Source organism: Paramormyrops kingsleyae, chromosome 8, assembly GCF_048594095.1.
Source record: "Paramormyrops kingsleyae isolate MSU_618 chromosome 8, PKINGS_0.4, whole genome shotgun sequence".
In the NCBI taxonomy this organism is placed as follows: domain Eukaryota; kingdom Metazoa; phylum Chordata; class Actinopteri; order Osteoglossiformes; family Mormyridae; genus Paramormyrops; species Paramormyrops kingsleyae.
The window spans coordinates 7,312,987-7,335,382 of NC_132804.1; the positions used below are offsets into that span (position 1 = coordinate 7,312,987).

General features: G+C 41.0%; 2 protein-coding genes across 5 annotated transcripts; both read right to left on the reverse strand.

Moving 5' to 3' along the window:
- Positions 1-555: 555 nt before the first annotated feature.
- On the reverse strand, positions 556-12,221 carry LOC140592244 (uncharacterized). 3 transcript variants are annotated; one of them, XM_072715081.1, is made up of 9 exons: positions 11,103-12,221; positions 9,504-9,581; positions 7,910-7,949; positions 7,152-7,163; positions 5,836-6,621; positions 4,262-4,336; positions 3,892-4,055; positions 3,018-3,258; positions 556-2,138 (listed from the first exon to the last, which is right to left on the reverse strand). In XM_072715081.1, exons 3-9 carry the CDS (start codon positions 7,919-7,921, stop codon positions 1,287-1,289), a joined length of 2,142 nt encoding a protein of 713 aa, XP_072571182.1. In that variant the 5' UTR covers positions 7,922-7,949; positions 9,504-9,581; positions 11,103-12,221; the 3' UTR covers positions 556-1,286. The 3 variants fall into 3 exon arrangements, with proteins under 3 accessions (XP_072571182.1, XP_072571181.1, XP_072571183.1); XM_072715080.1 differs by lacking the exon at positions 11,103-12,221 and adding an exon at positions 9,746-10,139; XM_072715082.1 differs by lacking the exon at positions 9,504-9,581.
- A 493-nt stretch (positions 12,222-12,714) lies between these two features.
- Positions 12,715-21,025, reverse strand: irf6 (interferon regulatory factor 6). 2 transcript variants are annotated; one of them, XM_023841137.2, is made up of 8 exons: positions 20,531-21,025; positions 17,905-18,082; positions 16,734-16,929; positions 16,514-16,600; positions 15,290-15,445; positions 14,737-15,129; positions 14,530-14,648; positions 12,715-14,410 (listed from the first exon to the last, which is right to left on the reverse strand). In XM_023841137.2, exons 2-8 carry the CDS (start codon positions 18,076-18,078, stop codon positions 14,204-14,206), a joined length of 1,332 nt encoding a protein of 443 aa, XP_023696905.1. In that variant the 5' UTR covers positions 18,079-18,082; positions 20,531-21,025; the 3' UTR covers positions 12,715-14,203. The 2 variants fall into 2 exon arrangements, with proteins under 2 accessions (XP_023696905.1, XP_023696903.1); XM_023841135.2 differs by lacking the exon at positions 20,531-21,025 and adding an exon at positions 20,317-20,524.
- Between the last annotated feature and the right edge of the window lie 1,371 nt (positions 21,026-22,396).

A 22,396-nucleotide genomic window follows, 5' to 3' on the forward strand; every position in this document is an offset into this window, starting at 1 on the left:
ACATGCAATAAATCATGTTTGCCTCATTTTTTCACCCAGCAGTGTAGTTTGTTGGAAGGACTAGAGTTAAGTCACAACAGAGAAATTTTGTTCCTGGGAGAAAACAATGGGAATCTAATACGAAGAAAACAAAGAGAAAATAAATAATAATTTATTTATATATTTAAGTTTGTGCTATTACATATCCATAAATGAGTGAGACAGAGAGCAGGTCTGTCGTATTTGGAGTTAAGAATGTACTGAAGGGCCCAATACTGATATGATTACTTTGCCAGCAACAGGATTTGAATCCTTTATCTTCTGGACATCAGTACAGATCCCTAACCTACTGGGCTAAGCAGATCTGTTTAAATTTATTTGTGCCATCTGTCTTCATCCAAAGTGACAGGGTCAAGCGGCATCCAGCATCAGTTAGGGTACAGGGCTTCATCCCACGGGATTCAAACCTACAACCTCTGAAAAACAGGTAAAGAACCCTCCCCTACAGAGATACACACCAAACCATGTACATTTATTGTAATGCAATATGCTGAAACAGGAAATATGAGACCAAAATGAATAAATTATCTGTTTATTTGTTAATTATACAATGATTATACAAATGCAATAAAATAATTCCATAGATTCATAGTTCTCACATACAAGCTATTTATGCAAAGAAACTGATTTAGAGGCAAACTGGATCAAAAAATACAAAAATAGAGGCATTGGGATTCAAACTCAGGACAGAGGAGTACACAGACAACTGGCTGCTCAACATGTTGAGCCATGAGGCCCACAGGGTACAGGGGGGAAAACACAAAGACTAACATGAAGGACGGGATGACCAGCAACACCTGCTGGTCAAATGGGGAAGGGACACAGAGTGAGACAACAGGGGCTGACACTGACAATATGACTCATCAGGCATTAAAAGACCTTGTGAATTAGCTTTAGTTAAAGAGCTATATTATTCATTCTAAACAGGAAAAGATTAAGCATAAAATCCTCAGATGAGCAAAAAAATAAGAACCATTTCATTTCCATTATTTCAATTTGAGGATTTGAGGATTATTCTATGCAATTAATATAGAGAGAAATTATGAACATGACAAAGCCAAATGAATGTACTAAAAAGTCAGAAAGTTTAATGTGCAACAATCTAATTTAATCTACTAATTCCATTTCAATGGACAACTTCAGGTAGGAGAGGTTTCCCAGTTATTAGGTCTGTTTGATCAGGGATTCCCCGCATGAAGAGGAGAAGAGCACCCAGATTAAAGAATAATCCCTTCATCACTGTCCCATTATAGTAATCCATTTTCATAGTGTACAGGTAAACCATTTTCACAGGCAACAACAATATACCTTGAGCTTTCCTGTTGACGATAATCGCAATAGGGGTAGGCCGCATTTTCATTTTTAACTGTACAGGTGACCACTTGAAAGCGTTTTATGCTTTTTTGAAATTTTTTACCGTTTTTACAATAATCCTCCCCTCCTTTATCACAGACATCTGTAATTGAGTTTTTGGAATCAGTGATAATAAAGGTGTTTATCACTTTGCATTTGTTTTGCTTTTCATTTATAATTTTTCTTTCATTCATCAGTTTATTGCAGATATTGCCTTTATCTCGGGCATGATGCTGTCTCAAAAACTTCTGGTACCTCTCAATAATTTCTGAGATGATCTGGCTATTGAGCTGCAAATTTGGTTGGTCACAGGACTTCCTGGTGTCCTGGGTTTTGGATTTCTTGTTTCCCTGGTTGGTGGTGCTTAAGATGTCCATCACTTCTTTCTCTAGCTGAGACTGCTGGGTTTCTTGGTTTCTTTCATTCATCAGTTTATTATAGATATTGCCTTTATCTTGGGTATGATGCTGTCTCAAAAAATTCTGGTACCTCTCAATTTCTGAGATGATCTGGCTATTGAGCTGCAAATTTGGTTGGTCACGGGGCTTACTGGTGTCCTGGGTTTTGGATTTCTTGTTTCCCTGGTTGGTGGTGCTTAAGATGTCCATCACTTCTTTCTCTAGCTGAGACTGCTGGGTTTCTTGGTTGCCAAGCATCAGTTGAGACTTGGAAATCCAACAAACTACAAGAATAATAAAGAAAAGGAGCAAAACCTTCCTTCCCTGCATAGCTGCTCCTGCATTTTCCTGCAATGAAAAAAAAGTTCCCTTTTAGATAATCAAATAGGGAAGTGTGCAAACCAAATATGTGGGTAGGCACTATTTCAGAATTCACATATATCTTATACTTGCAGCAGTTACTTGGCTTGCATTTGTACTGTAAACTGCTAAAGACAACTAACTTTGTTTACTGCCACTCAGATGTGAATCCTGAATGTCGTGATGTGAAAACTCACTGATGATGTGTAGGGTTATCAGTAGAAAATGGGAATGATGAGGGATGGGGGAGGGGATTAAGAAATGTGATCTGACAGAGGAAGCTCACTCATTGGCCAGATTAGCCTGGCTGCAATTTTAACAATGTGTTATTCACAGTCAATATAAGCACGTTATTTGTGCCCACCTAGACTGATTGGCACAATGACCACGGAAGTCAAACACCCTGTTGATATATCCTAGGCAACAGAAAGTTTATACTACAAGAATAATGAGCCTTTCCTGGAATCAGTGTTTATTGTACAGCAAAGACTGAGAGCTGAATTTAAAAAGGGCTTATTGAGGAAAGGAGAAGATCCACTTTTTAACTGCATTTAACATTGTCATCTCACCTCTGCAACGTCCATGAAGATCACAGGTTATATAAGCAAAATGCAAACAAAATTGGAGAATAATAAACTGGGATTTACTAATTAATGAATAATCCTCATATGAAAAACAAACCCTGAAAGATCTGCATTATAAACCGGCACACAGATGATGATGAAACTTGTGACCAGAATGTTAAATTTGGATTTTTTTCCCCTCAGTAGATGGCAGCATATTTAAGCTCCAGCCAATGTGACAGTTGTTAGACTGAATGCAGTGAATGCAGTGAATGCAGTGCTCTCATATTTACATTCTTTATACCTGACAGGTTCTTGTTTTTGGCCTCTTTTCTTCAGCTTCTCTTTTCCGCTTTTCTTCAGCTTCTCTTTTCCGCTTTTCTTCAGCTTCTTTTTTCCGCTTTTCTTCAGCTTCTCTTTTCCGCTTTTCTTCAGCTTTTTTCCGCTTTTCTTCAGCTTCTCTTTTCCGCTTTTCTTCAGCTTCTCTTTTCCGCTTTTCTTCAGCTTCTTTTTTCCTCTTCATCTCAAGATCTTCAATGATTTTTCTGCAGAGATTCGTGTAAACACACATTATGAGATACGTAAAGATGTTTGCTGGGGCAATTTCATGCTCATATTTCAGTTTCTGATAAAGATTCTAATTTATCAAAAAAACGACTTGTATCTCAGATCAGAAGTCTTGGCAAAAATATTAATATGAATGTTTTAATTGTTATTGTTATTTTTTTTCTAAAATCTAAATTAACCCAGCACTAAAGGTCATAAATATAATATTAATAAAAAATTAATAACAAAATTTCAGTTTGGTAGTCGTGCAGCTACTGTGTAAATAAATGCGACTACAACAATTACCTTGTGGAAAAAATGGTTCTGCTGCTAACAAATGAGTGTCGTAAACGAAAGTGCAAAATATCCTAAACAGATTCTGCATCTGTTCTGCATCTCATGACGCTGTTATGCCAAATCTCCATCCACTTCTATTATAAACATATTAGTCTTAAAGACATTGTGTTTACAGCCTTGAACCTAGATGTTTTATGAATGTATACCCACAAACTAGCCTATAACTGCCAGATAACCACCAAATAATTCTACATCACCAGTCAAAGCAACTTTTATTGTATGTGAGAAGCAGCTTGGGTATAAATGGATGGATGGACTTTGGGAATGATGTTTACCGAAGGGAGTTCAACATGCTCCTTATTTCCCGAACATTTTCACCGATTGTCTTTGCCGTCTCTCTCAGCTGTGTACTTGCTTCAGTAGGCTCGTTTTTTGCCAGATCCAGTGACACATCTACTAGTTCAACCAAACTAATGGCGAGTCCTATTCCACATGAAATCTAAAGGGAAATCATGTAAGCAAAATGATTAGATTATGACTCATTACTGTTTTTTTGCAAGCATTTCTTTTCTCCTGAAAGGACCGACTGTATCTGATGAGAGCATGATGGTCAAAGTTTGCCATAATATTAACTTTTTGTCTATAATGACAGTGGCCCATCAGTGTGAATATATAATGATGGTAGTGTGATTGTAACTTTCTCACCTTCGCTGCAGTCCGAGCCGCCGTCTTGGTGACCTCACGAGTCAATGCTTTGGAACCTTGTTTTATCAAGTTATTCTGCCAATGAAAAAAATAGCGGCCAATCCAGATATGTACTTTTAATGGAACATTTTATACAAGATATTTTTTTTTCATCTGCAAGGACTGATTGCCTCTTGATTTCCTCATTTATACACAATAATACTTGTGACCTGAGGTGATTACGGGATGGCCAGCAACTTCTGCTGGCCAAATGGGGACATGACAGAGGTGGATCATGACAGCATATATAATGATGGTAATGTGATTGTAACTTTCTCACCTTCACTGTGTCATGTCATGCTAGTACGATCCACGTGTGTGCTATACGCCCCCTCATTACCTATGTGTGCTACCCCGATTGTGATCACCTGTTGCCTGTTATTTTCTGCTTGTCTTGTGTATTTAGTCCGCGTTCAAGTCTGTTTCCCCAGGTCTGTCATTGACGTAGTTTGCCGTGTGCTCCCCAGTAGTCCTGTCAGCCCTAAAAAAACCCCGTTTCATCCTATTTACGGCTGTCTTGCCTGCTTCCCCACTCGCCCACATGCAGTGATTACACACTGTAGTATGAGCTGCGTTCTTGGTGCTCTCACGAATCACCATTTTTGAACCATTTTTCATGCCGTTCTTCTGTTTTATGGCAGTGAAAAAAACAACTTTAATTGATTACATCCCAATCCAGATTCGTATTTTTTCATGGAACTGTTTTTAAGCAAATATATTTTTTTTGTGTAAGAACTGATAGTGTCATTTACCCATCAATATACAGTAACACTTGTGGACTAAACTATGAACAACACAATGAAAAAAAAATAGAGAATATTCATTAAATTTGACAGGTATGCAGGCATATATAAAGTGGTAATCACCGGTCTGCCTGCCAAGAGCAAACCCAAAGGGTACAACATATTGGTTGATGAGCAATGGACCAAACACTGATCCTTGTGGCACCCCGCCAGCCCCGGTTCAGTCTCTGAGAATATATTTCAACTAATTTATGACAGCATGCCATAATATTAACTTTTTATCTTATAATGACAGCAGCCCATTCGTATGTATATTTAACTATGGTAATGAGATTGTAACTCACCATCACAAAAGTACATGCAGTCTCCCCAATGAACTCAATAGTCAACGAGCCTTTAGTCTTTTGTAACGGAACATGTATTTCACATGTATTTATGCCTTCCAGGAATTTAAACAAAGGAATTAGCATCTTGCAGTCAGCAAGGGCTTGTATGATCCACTGAGACTGACAATCAAACTCTAAAGAGGAACAATTGTGATGTGCCATAGCGCCAAGAAAATGGTACGAAACCACCATCTTGTCAGCAGATGAAAAAAAAAGTAAACAAAATGATTCAATTATGATTCAATACCGTTTTTTGCAAGCAATTTTTTTCTACTGTAAGAATTGATTGTGTCTGATGAGAGCATGACGGTCAAAGGGTGCTATAATATTAACTTTTCGTCTCATAATAACGCCGGCTTATCGGTGTGAATATATAATGATGGTAATGTGACTGTAGCTTGCTTACTTTCACAGTGGTCCGGGCAGACAGCTTGATGATCCCAAATTTCAACATTTTTGATCCTTCCTTCCTCACATTCCGTTGTATTGCATTCAAACAAATATTTTGAATTAATCTCTTAACATCAATCCCCGTCTTTCTTTGTAATGGGACATGTATTTCACCATTTATGCTTTCCAGGAAGTTAAATAAGGGATGCAGCATCTCGCTTTTGGACTCAGCAAAGGCTCGTAAGATCCACAGAGACTCCTGCTTACAGGCGAACCGCAAAGCAGAATGATTGCGATGTGCCAAGGCGCCAAGAAAATGGTACAAAACAACCAACTTGTCAACAGATAAATTAGATGTATTCCTCCCCATCAGCATTTCCTCCAGCTCCTCCAGTGTGACTCCAGTTCTTCCTATTTCTTTCACCATCTCCTCCAGTGATGCCTTCATTTCTGAAGTTGCCTCTTCAGCTTTTTCTAAGATCATCTGTTTTTTTTTAAAGCGGTCGCTCGATTTCAGCTCCTCAATGTAAGAGGCAATCAACGTAGTAACAGTTCCTGCACCCCCAGCCACTGAGGCAACCAGGAGAGGAGCAGCTAATCCACCGGTGCAGAACGTGGCTATCAGGCCACCAACAGATGCTGCTGTGGCTATAGAGCATCCAACAACTTTGGCGACATTGACATTACTCCTTATTTCATCCAAGTCCTTTGCTATTTGGTCCAGTTCAGCAGCACATTGCTCTTGACTTTTGAGCCAGTATAGCAGTTTTTCAAACAGCTTATGTGCAGCATCCATGGAGCTCTAGACAGAACAGAGAGACCAAGAGGAAGGCAAATAATTCTGTCAAATTGGTACCAACAATGTGAGAATGTCTGTATCATAATTAAACTCAATTTGGCAATTTTATACAAACAATACATTAAACAGGAATTTAAAGCTCATGTGTGTATCATTGTCCAGAAAAGTCAATTTCTTGCCAAATACCTTACCAAAGGGCCATTTACCTGTCTATTACTAATCTTCGAACATAATTCAACACACAATCCAGTACTAAATTATTTAAGACTAATTACAGTTAGGTAATACAGAGAAATATTCCAGTCAATGTTAAACAAAAAAGATAAGTGCTGGAAATATATCTGTTTAATCTTAAAACAGTGAGATTTAATAATGATTTCTTTGCAGCAATGATAAGGAAAAAATGTTTTACCCAGATCTACATAATAAAGTCATTGTGAAAACCACACACATAAGTGATTTGCTAGACATAAATACAGTCCAGGATATGCTTTGCCTCATGCCGTGTCCAAAATAAAAAGGAAAGTGCTTACCTCTGATGTGAACTGTACAGATGCAAGAGCCCGGCATCAGATTCAGGGAAGAAAATGAACATTGGAAATGTCATGTTGTACAGGATGTACATTACATAAACACCAAAGAGCACTACTGATGAAAGCTAGTACAAATATGTGTTATATGTAAATTATGTAAAACCATTTTTAATTGGCTAAAGCTAATCAATGCTGGGGTTTGCCCTCTGGAGGTGTTGTTGGCTTAAATCAATGAAACACCAGTGAAAAAGGTGCCCAGCTGACGACCCTAAGAAAGTTCTAAGGGCCCCACTGCACTGCTGAATCGCCCAATCAGCAATTCAATCTCTTCTCCAGTACAAAAGTGATGTAAATAATTTGGCATGATGTTGGCCACTTACAAAATCATTCACTGGTTTCACTTTATGATGTACCAAAGCAAAGAGCTCTCTTGAATAGGTATAACTGATATTATGTTTTGGGATGGATAAAACTGTATATGTACTGTATACCAAGGGCTGTTCATTAAAAAATTAATAAATCTCTGGATGCATTTTGTCTGACACAACAGCAATTGTAAATCTCACAGATAAAATATAAAAAAGATTCTTGTCTGGATTGAGACCAGCACAAATACCGGCCATAGCTGGGTAGGGCTGTAAATGATCATGTACCTGATTGACCAGAACTTTTATCTGAAAGATCCCCAAAGCAACATTTACAGCCCTAATTTCACAAAAAAAAAAACAAACTGAAAGGAGACATAGAAAACTCCATACCTGTGTTCTCATTTTGTTTAAGTTTCTTCTACTTTTCTTCCTATAATCCAAAGAAATTAAATAAAGTTTATTCTGGGCACCAAATATATGGTTGACTATTATCATCCCAATGGCTGATTTTAGATAGTTAACTCTAAACACAGCACATTTTGCACAAATTTGTGCAAATAATGTACAAACTTGGCTCGGGATGTAAACAAACTATATTACTTGGCATAGTGGTAACACTTGACTTGATGGGGCACATATAATACAGTATGATGCTCTTACTTATCTATTAATTAACCACTAACTAAGTCAGTTACATACTGATCTCATGCTTGTTCATCATCAATGAGCCGTGATGCATCATTCATCTCAAAGTTACCATATTTGTTGTTATATCTGTTAATTCTGTAAACCTTTATGAACAACTGAAGTAATGAATAACACGTGAAATACTGATCTCATGTTTGTTCATCATTAATGAATCATAACGTATCTTATCTCAAGTAGCGAATATATTTGTTCATGACTTGTACTTCAGTAGTAACTGAGTTATTACTAAGTAATTGGGCCACTTCATGTAGTGTTACTGACATACTGTACTTGTAAATTGTCCCAAACTGCACACTTATTCACACCTGTGGGCTCCTCAGATACATATTTTCAGAAATTATAATAAAAAGATAAATTAGATGTTTTCCAAATGAAAAGTGTGAGGTCTCTGACTTTGTTGACACACTCAAACGAAGTATGTGCAACACTGTCACACCACGATCGTGCCGATTATCCTGTGCCAGGCCCCCCTGGTTAACCTCATGTGGATTCCCAGTGTTTAACAGCTGTTTCGAGTTGTCCTTCTTAGATCGGCGTATTTAAGTCCACGTCAGAGTTTGTTTCCCTAGTTCTGTCATTGTACTGTATTGTAGTATCGTGCATTGTGAGGATTGTTATGGTCCATCGTGTGCCGATTAAAACCCTTTTGGCTCCAGTCCTTATCTCCTTTGCCTGCTTCCCTGGTCCGTGCTGCTTATCGCATGACACACACATTCTTCAGGGGAACATGGTAAACTTCACTTTTTAGTCCTCTGACTATTCAGCAATTAAATATTTACTGCAGTAAAACATTTGATGAAAATGGTTTGGTGTGATGACCACCAAATTCAGTAACTGTTTGTACAGGAAAATCGAAAACCAATGTTGCTAAAGCCAAAAGCTCTCTGTGATATATTAATGAGATTCTGTTAAGGATTAATCTATATAGTATACATATAAAGGTCTGTACTTTCAGAAAAGTAAACTTGGATGCGAATTGTCTGTATGCAACAGCCATTGCAAATGTTGTGCTCTACATAAATCGTCCAAAGAGATGCTGGATTGGCTAAGACTAGTCAAATTCTGTCTACTGTTGGTTAGGACTATAAACCGACATGTACATTATTGGGTCTGTGTGAAAGGTCTCCCTTCCAAAATGTCTCGATGAATGTAAGTCTTCTCAATATATTTTTATTTCCCGTTTCTTACTCTCATCAACATATTTTAAATCACTTGACATTTCCTTAATTTACTCTAAACAGCTGATTAACAGCAATGGATAAGAAAACACACTTACCAGCAGAATTCCCAGAAAAAGGAGTCAATAGGTTGTAAAGTAAAATCCCAGGAAGTAAGAGGACATGACTGTCAAAGCCTTAAACACATGGACAAAAAAATGTTAAACTGCTGCTGTCAATCAGGCCACTCTCCCTTCATAATTTAATGCTAAACATTTTCACATTTATCTTGAACATATGCTCTACACCAGTTAACAAGTGACTGACGCATTATCTCCATAATTTTCTGAGGGTTTCCTACCACATAGTGTCACGTCGGAACGGGGAAGCAGGCGAAACGAGCCGTGAAGAAGGGCAAACGGAACATGCAACGTACAATGACAGACCTGGGGAAACAGACTTGAACGCGGACTAAATACAGCACATGACATCAGAATAAACGCAAGACAGCTGGTATGATGGGAAGTCACACGTGGGTAACGAGGTGGGCATAGCCCACACGAGGACTGGACATGCAGGTCATGACACTTAGTCTTTATACAGCCCTGCCATGCTGCAGCCACTGCCTTTAATAATAGTAACCAGCTTACCCCGTTATTCCCGTTACCTCTTTAGCTTTAAATAAGTGTTGGATCACCGCTCAGATGCCTATGTGGATATTCATATGTATGTATCTATATATATATAAGTTGTTTAAATCAAAAATTTAGCTGAGCTAGCAGCACTAGAAATTACTTTCACTTTCACCTCTTGAAAATGAAACAAAATTGCATTTTACTGACTGATAATTTCCCCTTTATTTCAAATGAATGTTAAACAAAGAATTTTACCAGGAGCACTTTTCATTCCTGTGTGTATCCATTTTTAAGATTTTAAAATACTTTCCACAGAATAGTAACAAAAACATCAAGAAGCAACACTTTGTTTGCACAGTACAGACTATTTAGCATAAAAAAGATTCTTGATTGACTTATACTAGTCAAATAATGTCCACAGTTGGATAGGACTATAAATTAACATTAAATTATTGGCTAGAGCTTCTGCCTTAAAGGTCTCCAACCCAACATGTCAGGATGAATATAAGTTTCCTCAATTTATTTTTATTTCTAACTCCATCAGACATATTTTTAATTCCCTGACATTTTCTGAATTAACTCCAAACAGTTCAGAAACTGGAATTTATAATATATATTAAATGAAATTAAGTGAAAGGGCAGGAAGTAAGACAAAATCACCATCAAAGCCATAAACACATGGACCAAAAAAATGTTAAACTGCTGCTGTCAATCAGGCCACTCTCCCTTCATAATTTAATGCTAAACATTTTCACATTTATCTTGAACATATGCTCTACACCAGTTAACAAGTGACTGACGCATTATCAACACACCATCAGGCATATTGATATGTCTGCATCGCTCAACCATATACTAAGTAAGCAGCTGGAAAGTGAATCGATGGAAGATCATCATAAATAATAACAATGCACATCTAATCCGTTTCTAAAGCAGTGCCTAGTGTAACTTGGAGCAACACTGATTGGACCAGACTCAAACTTTTGTAGCTCCTGTTTTTCTAAGTTAATTGTTAACATCTATTCTGTTTATACAGTCCTGCCATGATACAGTCAAAACCTTTAATAATAATAACCAGCTTACCCTGTTATTCCCGTTACCTCTTTAGCTTTAAACAAGTGTTGGATCGCCGCTCAAATGCCTATGTGGATATTCAGATGCATGTATCTATATATTTATGTTGTTTAAATCAGATCAAATTCATTCTCCTCTGTCTGGCCGTGGCTGTGCCTTGATAGTCCCTGCCCAGCTCATGCATGACGTGAATGTGCTCCCAGAGCTGGCACAGGTTGTCCAGTCCCAGTATCACCAGCAGCTGTGGCTCAGGGTCTGCAGCTCACACCCAAACATGAGGGCGGTGGGGGTGCAGCTGGCGCTCTCCTGCACTGCCGCGCGATACACCCACAGGACCAGGGGAAGGTGCACGTCCCAGTCACGCTAGTGCTCATCCAGCGTGTTTGCTACCCTGAAATGCCTGCCCCCCACGACCCCGTGTACTGACCCTAACACAGCGGGCTCCCCTGTGCTATTCTGCGATTGCCAGCGTCAGTACAGCAGCCCCTCACGCTCCTCCAGGGTGTCCCACTGCGAGTGGTAGGCCTTTGTTTCAGGTCGCCGTTAATAATCAGGCAGAGGCGGTTCCTGGTTTCAACCACTAGGTGGCGTCTATTGCACCCGTACCACTTGTACTGACAATGCACTGGCACACACCCACCAACACACTATGTACAATAATAAACATTCAACACTATACGTGACATAACAACACAGCACGTTTACATACAACACAAGCGATTACGGAGAACTATTTACTGGGCGCTGCCCGTCAGATTCCCACACTACAAGACTTTTGCTCTCACATGGATACTTATATTCACAGATGCACACATACTTTATGTACAGTATGTGCAAGTGCTTTGCACCAGTATATTTATATGTATGTATATGTATGTATATGTGTATTCATATGAATAACAGTATGCATGTATGTGCAAGTGCTTAATATATATATTAATGTGTCATTTGGCCAAAACAGCTTCTCATTTATCAATCCCCATTGAATATAGACAGAATATTCTAATCTACTGCATGTTATTACTGTTGAAGAAACTCTCAAAATGTAGAAGAGGAGAACAAGTTTTTGAGCACCCCTTACACAGCGCTACACCAGTGACATACTGGCCTGGCAGTATGTGTCACATGTTCCAGAGTGACATAACTAATGACATAAGCAGCAAAGCCACATGTGTAATAGCTGAAATCTGCCTGGGGCCTCGTCCTGTCATTTCTCTGACTTCATCACAATGTCCCTTATACTCTCCTCCATAAATCCAAAACAAAGCAATACATTTGTTGAGAAATATCTCTGTTGGGGGAAAAATATGGCACTCCAAGTTTTCAGAGACGAGGAACTTTGGCAATTAAAGAGAGAATTTTAAAAACCCTTAAATCAGGAGGCAAGTAGCAGTGATACAGATCAGCTATCAGACTGAAACCATACAATGAAAACAGCGATAACTAAAGCAGTACACGGTACCTAGAACAGACAGGGGTGAGATGCATGTATGAAATGACACTACAGCCCACAGTGCATCCTGCTCATGGCGGCTGGTCAAAGCTAAAACCAGGTCTGTGAAGGAAGTATTACACAGCATGAGCCAGATTTATGGGATAACAAACATCACTCCAACAGTGGTTTTGTTTAGTCAAAATAAGGATTTATTTTTGTGAAGACCTCATTAATATTTATAATCTGTCTATCTCCTTAGATGGAAGCCAGAAACTGTTTAGACTAAGAGTAAAGACGCAACATTAGTGTTTTGCGCAAGATCCACAAGGTTGCACAGTGGAAAAGGCCTACAAAAGTTATTCAGTCCTGCTCCATACAGCCCTCTAGTGTCACTTCAGCAGAATTACACAGAGCCACACAGAATGGCACAGAATGGCTGCACGTTTAATATCTATGCCGCAAATTTAGTAAACGTGCTGCTTTGTTAGAAGCATTTACCCGTGCTGTAAATCTGTATAACTGAATATGTTCATATCAGAAATGCACGTTTTTAACAAAAGCAAAAAGCCAGTGACTGCAATTACGAATTTCTATCACTGATCCTCAGTACTGGCATCTGCCTGAAATGCAGGGTTTCAGAGGAGAACGTTCACTGAACAGGCCAATTAATATAACAAAAATTATATACATGCCAAGATAATATATAAAAAAATGTCTCTAAATACGTTCCATTTTATAAGGAAAAAGCATATTTCTACACAAAAACCTAGACATTTAAAACACAGCCTCAGACTATTCATCTCTACTACAGCAGTAATATAAAAAAATGCATCTTAAGTATATTTCCTGCATGCAATCATCTGAATTATACGTTTCCAGCACAGGTAACAGCACTTTCCAATTGCCCCAGTTCACTTCCTAGTTCAGACACATTGTCCACTGCATTACTACTGCTGGTAGTCTCACTTTTAAACAGATGTTTCCTTACGTTCCACAACAACATTCTCACAGAGGTTAGTCGATCCTGTGCTCGAGAATCACCACAAAACAGCACTACAAGCATTAAAATCCCGGCTCAGGGTCACACTCACAAATTCACAGGGATTACAAAGGATTATGACATACTGGTTAAATGCACAGAACAGCTCTTAAATTGGGGGGGGGGCGGCGCATGAAGGGACCTCTAACCACAAGCATGGGTGTAATTCTCCCAAAACTACAGTTAAGTGCCTGATCATCAAATCTAAGTACATTAAAAATGTTATGATTAATGTCACCCTTAGAAAAATGCCTATAACAATTTGAGAAGCAGAATACACTTTAGCCAGAAGTTTCTGGAAAATTAACACAGAACATCACAAAATAAGCAAGATGGAAACACTAAGAGCCCTGGGAGGACCTCAGAGACTAACAGGGCACTTCAGATGTCATGTGACTCAAGTCAGAGGTGAAAGGCTGATCTATACTATTAACAGTGTTTCCCAACCCGGTCCTCAAAGACCCACAGACCGTCCGCGTTTTCGCTCCCTCCCAGCTCTCTGCCAGACAGTCCACAGTCTACTGTGAGCTGGGAGAGAGAAAAACGTGGACTGACTGTGGGTTCCCAAGGACCGGATTGGGAGACACTGCTATCATTCTTCAGAGGTGTTGTTGTGGGGGAGGGGGGATGAAGTCCTCACTGGGGCTGCATGGGAGGGGTCCCCATCCAGCCCTCGGGGCTCTGGTGAGTCTGAAGTAGGTGGTAGAGCTGCTTCAGGTGAGCTACGATGTTATCCTTGATGTCAGGCACAGAGATCTGGAGCCTCACACTACTGCTGTCAAATGAGCGCGTGCCATCGCCCGTGAACATCTCCGTGATCATGCGTGCCACCACTGGGACCACCTGGAGGACCAGAATATTCTCATGGTCAAGGCATCAGCAAATGCACCATCTGTTGAACAACGGCGTACACCGACGACGGCGTACACCGACGATGGGGAGGATGGTCAAAGCACACACACCTGCACCATGATGAGCTTCCTCTCCAAAGGTCTGCCATCTGGCCACTCCTCTCCGAAACAGAGCTGGATCTCGAACTGTGGGGGGCGCTCCGACTGCCCTTTCTGGTGGGTAATCACACCTACAGGCCAGCAGACACACCCACATAGTTCACATTACATTGTTAGTTGCCCCGCCCCTCAACCACAGAGTCAGGGCCCCTCACTCACCACTAAGAAAGGATTCCAGGGAGAAGAGTTTGACCCTCCTCTGGCGCTCGATCAGGTTGGAGGTGGTGGGGTTGGGCGCACACGGCCCGGACCAGTACACCTTGCACTGGCAGAGGCGCATGGCATAGATGTCGTGCCCGCTGACCTCCAGGATGAGACCGCGGTCCATGACGTCGAGCAGACGGTTGGTGAAGAGCCGCTGTTTGTCGTTGGCGATGTGCTCGGTGCTGGGGAAGCGCAGCTGCTCCAGGTTCACCGGGCCAAACAGCTCCTCCTGGTTCACCATGGGGCCCAGGTCCCCGTAGTAGAGCCGGCAGCCTTGGGGGTTACTGACCGTCATGGTTGGGCACACCTCCCTGCCTCGGTACTGGAACTGCACCTCCAGGTCTGTCACTGCAGCATAGATGGACACACACAATGTTAGAGGCTGTAACATTCATTCATTTGTTCGAATTACCAAACAAATGTTTGTTCGTTCATTCATTGTCAATTATGTTCCAACAGCAAACATGTCAATTCTGAGAACCCACCCCTAATACAGTCGATTACTCACTGGGCAGGGAGCTGATCCACATCTCTGGGGAAGTAAATAGAGACTCAGGCAAGGGTGGGACATGGACTTCCATGTCCACAGGCTCCTCTTTAGGAGGCCATGTTTCAGCCGGTGGGGGGCAGCTCGAGGATGACCAGGCAGGGGAGTGGTCAGCACCTGTGGACAAAAACACGCCTCAGCACACGCACCCCCATTCCCCGGAAGGCGGCCGCATACTGCAGACGAAACTGAGGGAATTAGCGTCGTTTTGGCAATACAACATGGTATGAGCGGTAATCACAGCGGTGAGCACCATTTCGGTTTTGTTTGTTGTGATCCCACCCACTGTCCACGATTCACCGACGCTGCAGGGTTGGTCAGCAGGATCAATCATGCAGTTGCCAGCAGCCTTTGCACCGTATTAAATTTTGCAAACTAGTATGTGCATTAGTGTCTTCCTGTTAATTGTATACGATGTAACTGTGTAATGATTGCAGTGGAATAATTTCATTAGTGTTTCGTTAGTGCATAACTGTGAGTGCCATTTAATTTGTTGGGTTCCCATCTGTGCAGCTGCTAGTATTAGACTTATAGTAGCTGTTAATGAAGAGAACAACTTCCATTTTAAAACAGCAGCCATCTCCTTAATTAAAATGAGTCATAAACTTGCAACAATATGTTTATTTGCACTCTGAATGTGGGTCTGTTGCAGTGAAAACATTCCACGCCCTCTATGGTTGTGGCACCACATAGTGGCCTCGATTTAAGTATGCGACTGTTTGTCCGCGCCAAATTGTTCGATTTCGTTTTGTCAGTTTTGTTTCGTTTTAAGTATATGGCCACCTATAACCTAGTGAGAGAGTACTACCATAAACTACATGCCTCGCTCTCTACAAGACGAGGCATGGATCTTCCCTTCAAATTACACCTTCCTGCCCCAGGCAATCGATGACCTAGGACGCACCAGTCTTTACAGTTTGTTCACATATGTGTGAATTTCCATTTTTACCTTCTGTTAAATTAACTTACAGGCTATGTGTTCAAATCCTGAATTAGCACATGGTTCATACAGTGCTGGCATAGTCTCATTGTAGATTAACTTTGTCATGGGCAACAGTTCCGCATACGACTTGCAGGAAGCTGCATTTGCATATGGCAGACAAACAAACCCAAACAAGGCATCTAGACCTCCCCAGTTGGACACTGACTGGGGAAAACAGAGAGTGACAATCGAGTCACGCTCACCGTTGCTTGGGTACGGTGGAAGGGGTGAATCAGGAGTGTCGCCACAGTCATCATCATCGTCATCTGCCGGGGTCGAGCTTGTTGAGCCTGTGAATGCATCAAAAGTGAGTCTCGCTCCACTTGCCGAAATAACTTCAAAGTAAACCAAGGCTGAAGAGTAACCAGTTGAGAGGCATGTTGATCGATTAACGGGTCACTGAATTAACAGATGGTGAGAAACCTGGGTTGCTGATTGGCTGGGGGATGTCGCACACATTGTAGACCTTCAGTGGGTTCATGGGCACCTCCTTGGTGCCGTCGTACACCAGCTGGAACTCGCGGCTCTTGTTGAGGGCACAACGGAGCTGGGCCTTCCACTTAGCCGGGTCTGGCTCGTCCACACCTTCCCGGAACTTCCCCGTTTCCACAGCCCAGGCCTGCAACAGCAGCAGAGGGCGCTCAGGAAATATAAAAAAAACTTGGGAAGCAACTCCTCCCCCCACTGACTACATGAATTCCTGAAATCAATATGAGGGGCATTTACAAAATTCTGGGGGCACTTTTTAAAAAATTTTAGTTTATGCATAAGTTTCTGTTTTTAAATGTGAAATTAGCCCAGATTAAAACGCACACAGTCATCACCAACATCCTAACATGCATAAATAAAAAGCTCACATTTCCAAAAAGCATGCTGTCCCAAAGAGAAGCGTGTAATATTCTATATGTGTATATAATACAATCTGTATGTGATCTGACTATTTGGGCTTTTATTTAGCTCTTTACAGCCTTGGAATATAATGCAATAGCTTTTAGATAAAGTGAAAACTTCATCAAAGTCTTTCAAATTAGCAAGTTTATGATCTCTTTTCTAAAATCTAATGATCTATTAAAATATTTGGGAAAATGAAAGGCAGTTTTTTACAACTGTAAATGCAAACCGGTCCCTTCAATAAAATAAAACACATATTGCAAATTATGATATTTTATACCTTCAAAGTGAACCCTTTCATACAGGCCAGTCTATCTGTAGTATAAAACTAGGGTGATACTGTCCTGACAGCAGCAAAAGGTTACTTATCCATAAAAGACGAATTAAAGGGTTAATCTGTTTACCAACCATTAAGTACCACCAACTTGTTAAACATAACAGACCCTAAGTTGTGCATTGACTGCTAGTGTTCATTACAACTCTGGAAGGTAGTTCAATTAGTATTATCAATAATTAACTATGTGATACCTACACAATGCCCTAAACAGAGTACTACTGTGTCACAAGAATAACAATAAACATCTAGGCCACATGTAACAAGGTCCACTGAGTTATAAGTTTTGCAGAGCAGCCCAAATAAACCAGCTGAGCTCCCTGTGTAATTAGGCGGTAATAACTTGCTTTGACTCCCCCCTCCACGTACCTTGAAGATGGTGTTCTCCTCCTCCTGCTGAGGGGAGTGGCGTGTAGCATGCCTCCAGGGGATCTGGAATCTCTTCGCCTCTCGGTCCAGCCACACCAGGCCTGGGTACAGCCCCAGGTTCACCTGGGCTACCAGCCAGGGCTTGAGTCGCACACGCCGGGGGTGAACCGCCATCGACCTGGGGGGCGCACTGCAGGTCTGAGTAGCAGGACTCCACCGATGTGACACAACCAACACACCAGCAGACAGGCCAACAAGATAATCGATTACATCGGCGCCCTGGTACGGTCAGGCTAATGGCTTCGGCCTACGGATCAACGCTCAAACTCACACACCAAGATGTAAGAAGGTATCCTCCTTATCAGGCAGGCAATGTCCCAAACAGGGGTGCAGTTCCCAAAAGCTACTGTTAGTAACTTACGCAGCTGAACCTGTAGAGGCTTTCCTGTAAGCCTCAGAATGGATGGCCAAGTGTTCTCAACATGTAGCTACAAATAACCGATGTCCAGGCGGTCTCTGCAGTTGGGTGATGTTCCTGTTTATTCCAAATCTTCGGTTCACATAAAAATGACCGTTTGCTTTAACCTGCAACACTTGTGGGGTACAATGTGCTGACGGCATGCTGTTTGTAGCATGCTGTCTTACAGGTGCTACGGTAAGAACCGTGTTCCCTCCGCCATCCACACTATCCAAGCGGAAAACACCTATTAATACCCACCTATTCATACCGTGACCACATACCCACCTATCCTCACGTGATCAAACCACCCTGTGCAATACACCCCCCAGTGGCCAAAATACATAATACACCCCAAAGTTATAAATGGCTCCCACAGAAGCTATTCGGTTGTATGATTCCAACTACGCAAGTTGCTGACGTAGTTGGCAACTGTGCTTCTGGGAAATGCACCCCAGGGCTGGACTGGGCATCTGGCATACCGGGCATTTTCCCAGTGGGTCAGCAAAATTCATCATGGGGGACCCCAAACCCCAGGGCCTATTTTTAATCCCAGTCCCGCCATGTACCAGTATAACCCCTGCCAGTACACATGCAGAGGAAGTGTCAGTTCCTGATACATAGTCAAATGGCCATTAAGTGTCTGTAGCTCGAACTGGGCAGTAGGGGGCATTACACTTAGGGACACATTTCTTAATCAGGTTTGCCAGCTCTCACACATCTGGCGTGACGCTCACGCTTTCAGACTCTCACGCACACGCAACAACTCCTACGGCAAATCTATATTATTCATTATAAAGCTTAAATTAGCTATTGGGGTAGTTTGCAAACCCTACAGACTATTTCATGTGCATGTGTGTGCAGACTTGTTTGGAATTGAAAATCTCTCTCCAGCAAGCTGACCAAAGTTGGCAAACCTGCATCACAATATGAAATGTGTCTGTAAACACTAGGCACGCTGCCGTGCCTAATAACAAAATATATATATATTATAGTTGGGAATATCAATGGTATACAATCACGTCAAGAATAGGCCGCAGTTTAAGTGCATAGCTGTAATCACCTCAGCCGGAAATGCCCGCTAATAATCTTTTTTGGCTTTTCGCTACCAAACTTAAATTGCTATTCATCTTCGCATCAATAGTTATGTCTTTTGTTATGACCTTTTTACAGGGTGCTAAAAAAATAATCAGAACAGAGTGACGTAATGTTTTGGAGTACAATTGAATGTAATCCCTACTGTTACCCACGATAGGTTTGGATGCAGCTTGAGCGAAAGTTATTAAAACTGAGCAAAAGGCTACTTGTTTCTGGCCATTTGGCCAATTTTATTATATCTTTTCCTCGTGGTCTGCAATACATGCAAAACAATGTTTCCTGATTTTAGGCCGCACTACAAATCCAGGCTGTACACGCCGGGTTAAATAGTGTCGACTACAACATAGTGAAACTACCGCTCTGAATTTGTTTACCCCTTACCCCTTCATAAGTAAAAAAAAAAAAAAAAAAAAAACAGCAGATTTTATACTTTAACTTTAGATAATCGTGCTGCCTGTTGGAGATTCTTTGGTTGTTTTCGTAGCTCAGCTGCGGCCAAAAACAATGAGTGCTAATTTCTAATGCAAAAAATAAATATATATCTGAGAAGCATGTTTAAAAAGTTACACTACGCACGCGGCACATATAAAGGGCACAAAGTACTTTGTGTAACCTTTGTGAGCCAATAATTATTGAATAATAATTTGGAAAACTACTGCCTTTTACCGTTCTCTGAAACTATGTAAACTTTGCGTTCACCTTCCCAACACAACAAAACACCTGGAAGTTAAACACTGTCATTAATCTCAAAGATGAAGAATAATCTGCTAGTTACAGATACAGTCTTCACTTTTTTTGCGATTTCTCCGCATGTTTCCAGCCAGCAGGGGATCCACGGCGCTTTCACGCCACCTTACCCGCAAACACGGCTTATCGGGGAACAAGCAGCAACTCCGGCTTTCACTCCGCAATCCACTCCGATGACGAAACTTCGCGATCGATCGACTCCCAAACAAAAGTTGATATTATAACTACGAAAAGAGACGCACAGTGTCCTTATCCTGAACACAAGCGCTTTCCTTATTCGACCCGAAATTATTTTGTGTATTTCTTTCCTCCCCCCCTCCTCACCTTTTTCCTGAAAGTCAGGTAGGTATGTGACGTCACAGCCGCTTTTTCTCCGACACACCTTTTGTCTGGGGGTGGGGGGTCATATTGATTTCATGAACTCACGTCGTCTTTTCACTAAAACTCAGTTGCGATTATAACCGAGCATTATGATGGGAGCTTTGTGAGGTTTTTAGCCCCAGTGCAATATGTTTCGACTTAATCATTATACGTTTAATAGTGAATGGAATAAAAATGTGTGACACGTTTTAAAACTATGTTTATCATCATTAAGTACCTTTATCGACTGTTTGTATTCTAATCTTATAAGTAGCATAGCGAACCAGGTTGTAACGTAATAATTGCTATTGTTGTTGGTGATTATAATAGTATAATACAGATATTAGATTATAACTGTCGAAATGTATATTTAGACAAACAAATAACATAAACTTAGCGGCATCTATCTAAAACTTTCGCCTCCTCCGAATCTCAGCATTTGATGTTTTTTTTTAGAAAATGCTGTCATAGTCTCCAGTTTCTGTAAGCGTGTTTTTTTTACACAGTGGCCACACCCTGAAACTGCTCGAGGGAAACCAGCAGTGAGTTTTTTCACGCACGCAGACACTGCGTCTGCCAGTGTCAGTGACGACGTAAAACTGCACGTCTAATAAGATATCAGGCTCCGTTTATGTCTCACGATAAATCAGAGCGCATAGATGGCCGACTGTGTGCTGCTACGGAGTGTTTTGCGTCTGTTGCGTAAGACACTTTTGAGTCATATTTTAGTATCCATCTATGGGTATTAACTATGTTTTCCGGTAGGTTGGTTGTTTTTGGGCATGATATGTGGTATATGGATTAAGTCGTTTGATCAGTTCAGTGCAGAGGGAATTCTGTTTAATTATATGATTCATTTCCCATTGTTAATGTTTTTATTTACATCAGATTTTTATTTATAAGAAGTAGTGCAGAGTCTGTGTTCCTATGCAACAGGCTTGAAGACAGCAGGGTGGTTCAGACCCAGGTTTGGGCATGATGCCACCTAACCAAGTGACAGGGTGTGGTCAAAAGCCTGTGCCTATTCTGTTTCTATTTTTATTCCATTTCCTTCCTCCTTGGGATTCTGTGCATGTCACTCCAGGCGATTATGTACCGGCAAGTGGAAGAAGGCCATCATCTTTTCTGGGAGGTTATGCAGGTGATTATACAGGTTAACTTAATTTCCCCCCAGAATGCATAGCAGTCTCCCATGCAGTGATCTGTGTTTGAATTTTTTCAGTTGTCTATCCCCAACAACTCATCCATTTATCCATCCATTTTCTATAACTGTTTATCCTACCCTATTCCTACATTTCACACGGGTCCATCTTCCTACATTTCACATGGGTCCATCTTCCCATGCCACATAATTCAGTCCTCATGTCGGGTCAGCTTTCTCACAACAGACGGACGGACGGACGGACGCTACCATACATTATATATTTATGATAGAATGAGTACATAATATTCCGACAGTTTCTCATGAATCGTAGGATGAAAACAAGTGACCTTCAAAATGAATGGGAAACATTAAGTGCAGGTGTGAAGTGCACTGCTAGGACAGTTCGTATCAGGCTCCGAGAGGCAGGACTGAACTCCCATAAATCAAGGAAGAAGCCCTTCATCAATGAGAAGCAGAGAAAAACCAGGCTGCAGTTTGCCAAAGATATATATTATTCACAGACGCACACCCATAAATTGAGAAATGAGTGAAACAAAAAATTGGTCTCTTCATTTTTTCCATGACTGTATAATCCATATACTTTAACACAAAACAGTATATAAAACTGTTGTGGACGCGGGGCAGGGTGCAGGCAGGAAAAGAAAAGTAATGATCCACTTGCGGCT

What these genes read in the sequence shown, in the direction of transcription:
- LOC140592244 (XM_072715082.1), bottom strand. An exon ending in CTGCCCGGACCACTGTGAAA is followed by an intron (nt 4,337 to 5,835) that starts GTAAGCAAGCTA and finishes TTTCATTGGCAG; the next exon opens with AATAACTTGATAAAACAAGG. An exon ending in CGGCTCGGACTGCAGCGAAG is followed by an intron (nt 4,056 to 4,261) that starts GTGAGAAAGTTA and finishes ATTTCCCTTTAG; the next exon opens with ATTTCATGTGGAATAGGACT.
- irf6 (XM_023841137.2), bottom strand. Translation starts at nt 18,078, where the DNA reads ATGGCGGTTCACCCCCGGCGTGTGCGACTCAAGCCCTGGCTGGTAGCC. An exon ending in CCAGCCAATCAGCAACCCAG is followed by an intron (nt 16,601 to 16,733) that starts GTTTCTCACCAT and finishes ATGCATTCACAG; the next exon opens with GCTCAACAAGCTCGACCCCG. An exon ending in CCTGGAATCCTTTCTTAGTG is followed by an intron (nt 14,649 to 14,736) that starts GTGAGTGAGGGG and finishes GCTGGCCTGTAG; the next exon opens with GTGTGATTACCCACCAGAAA.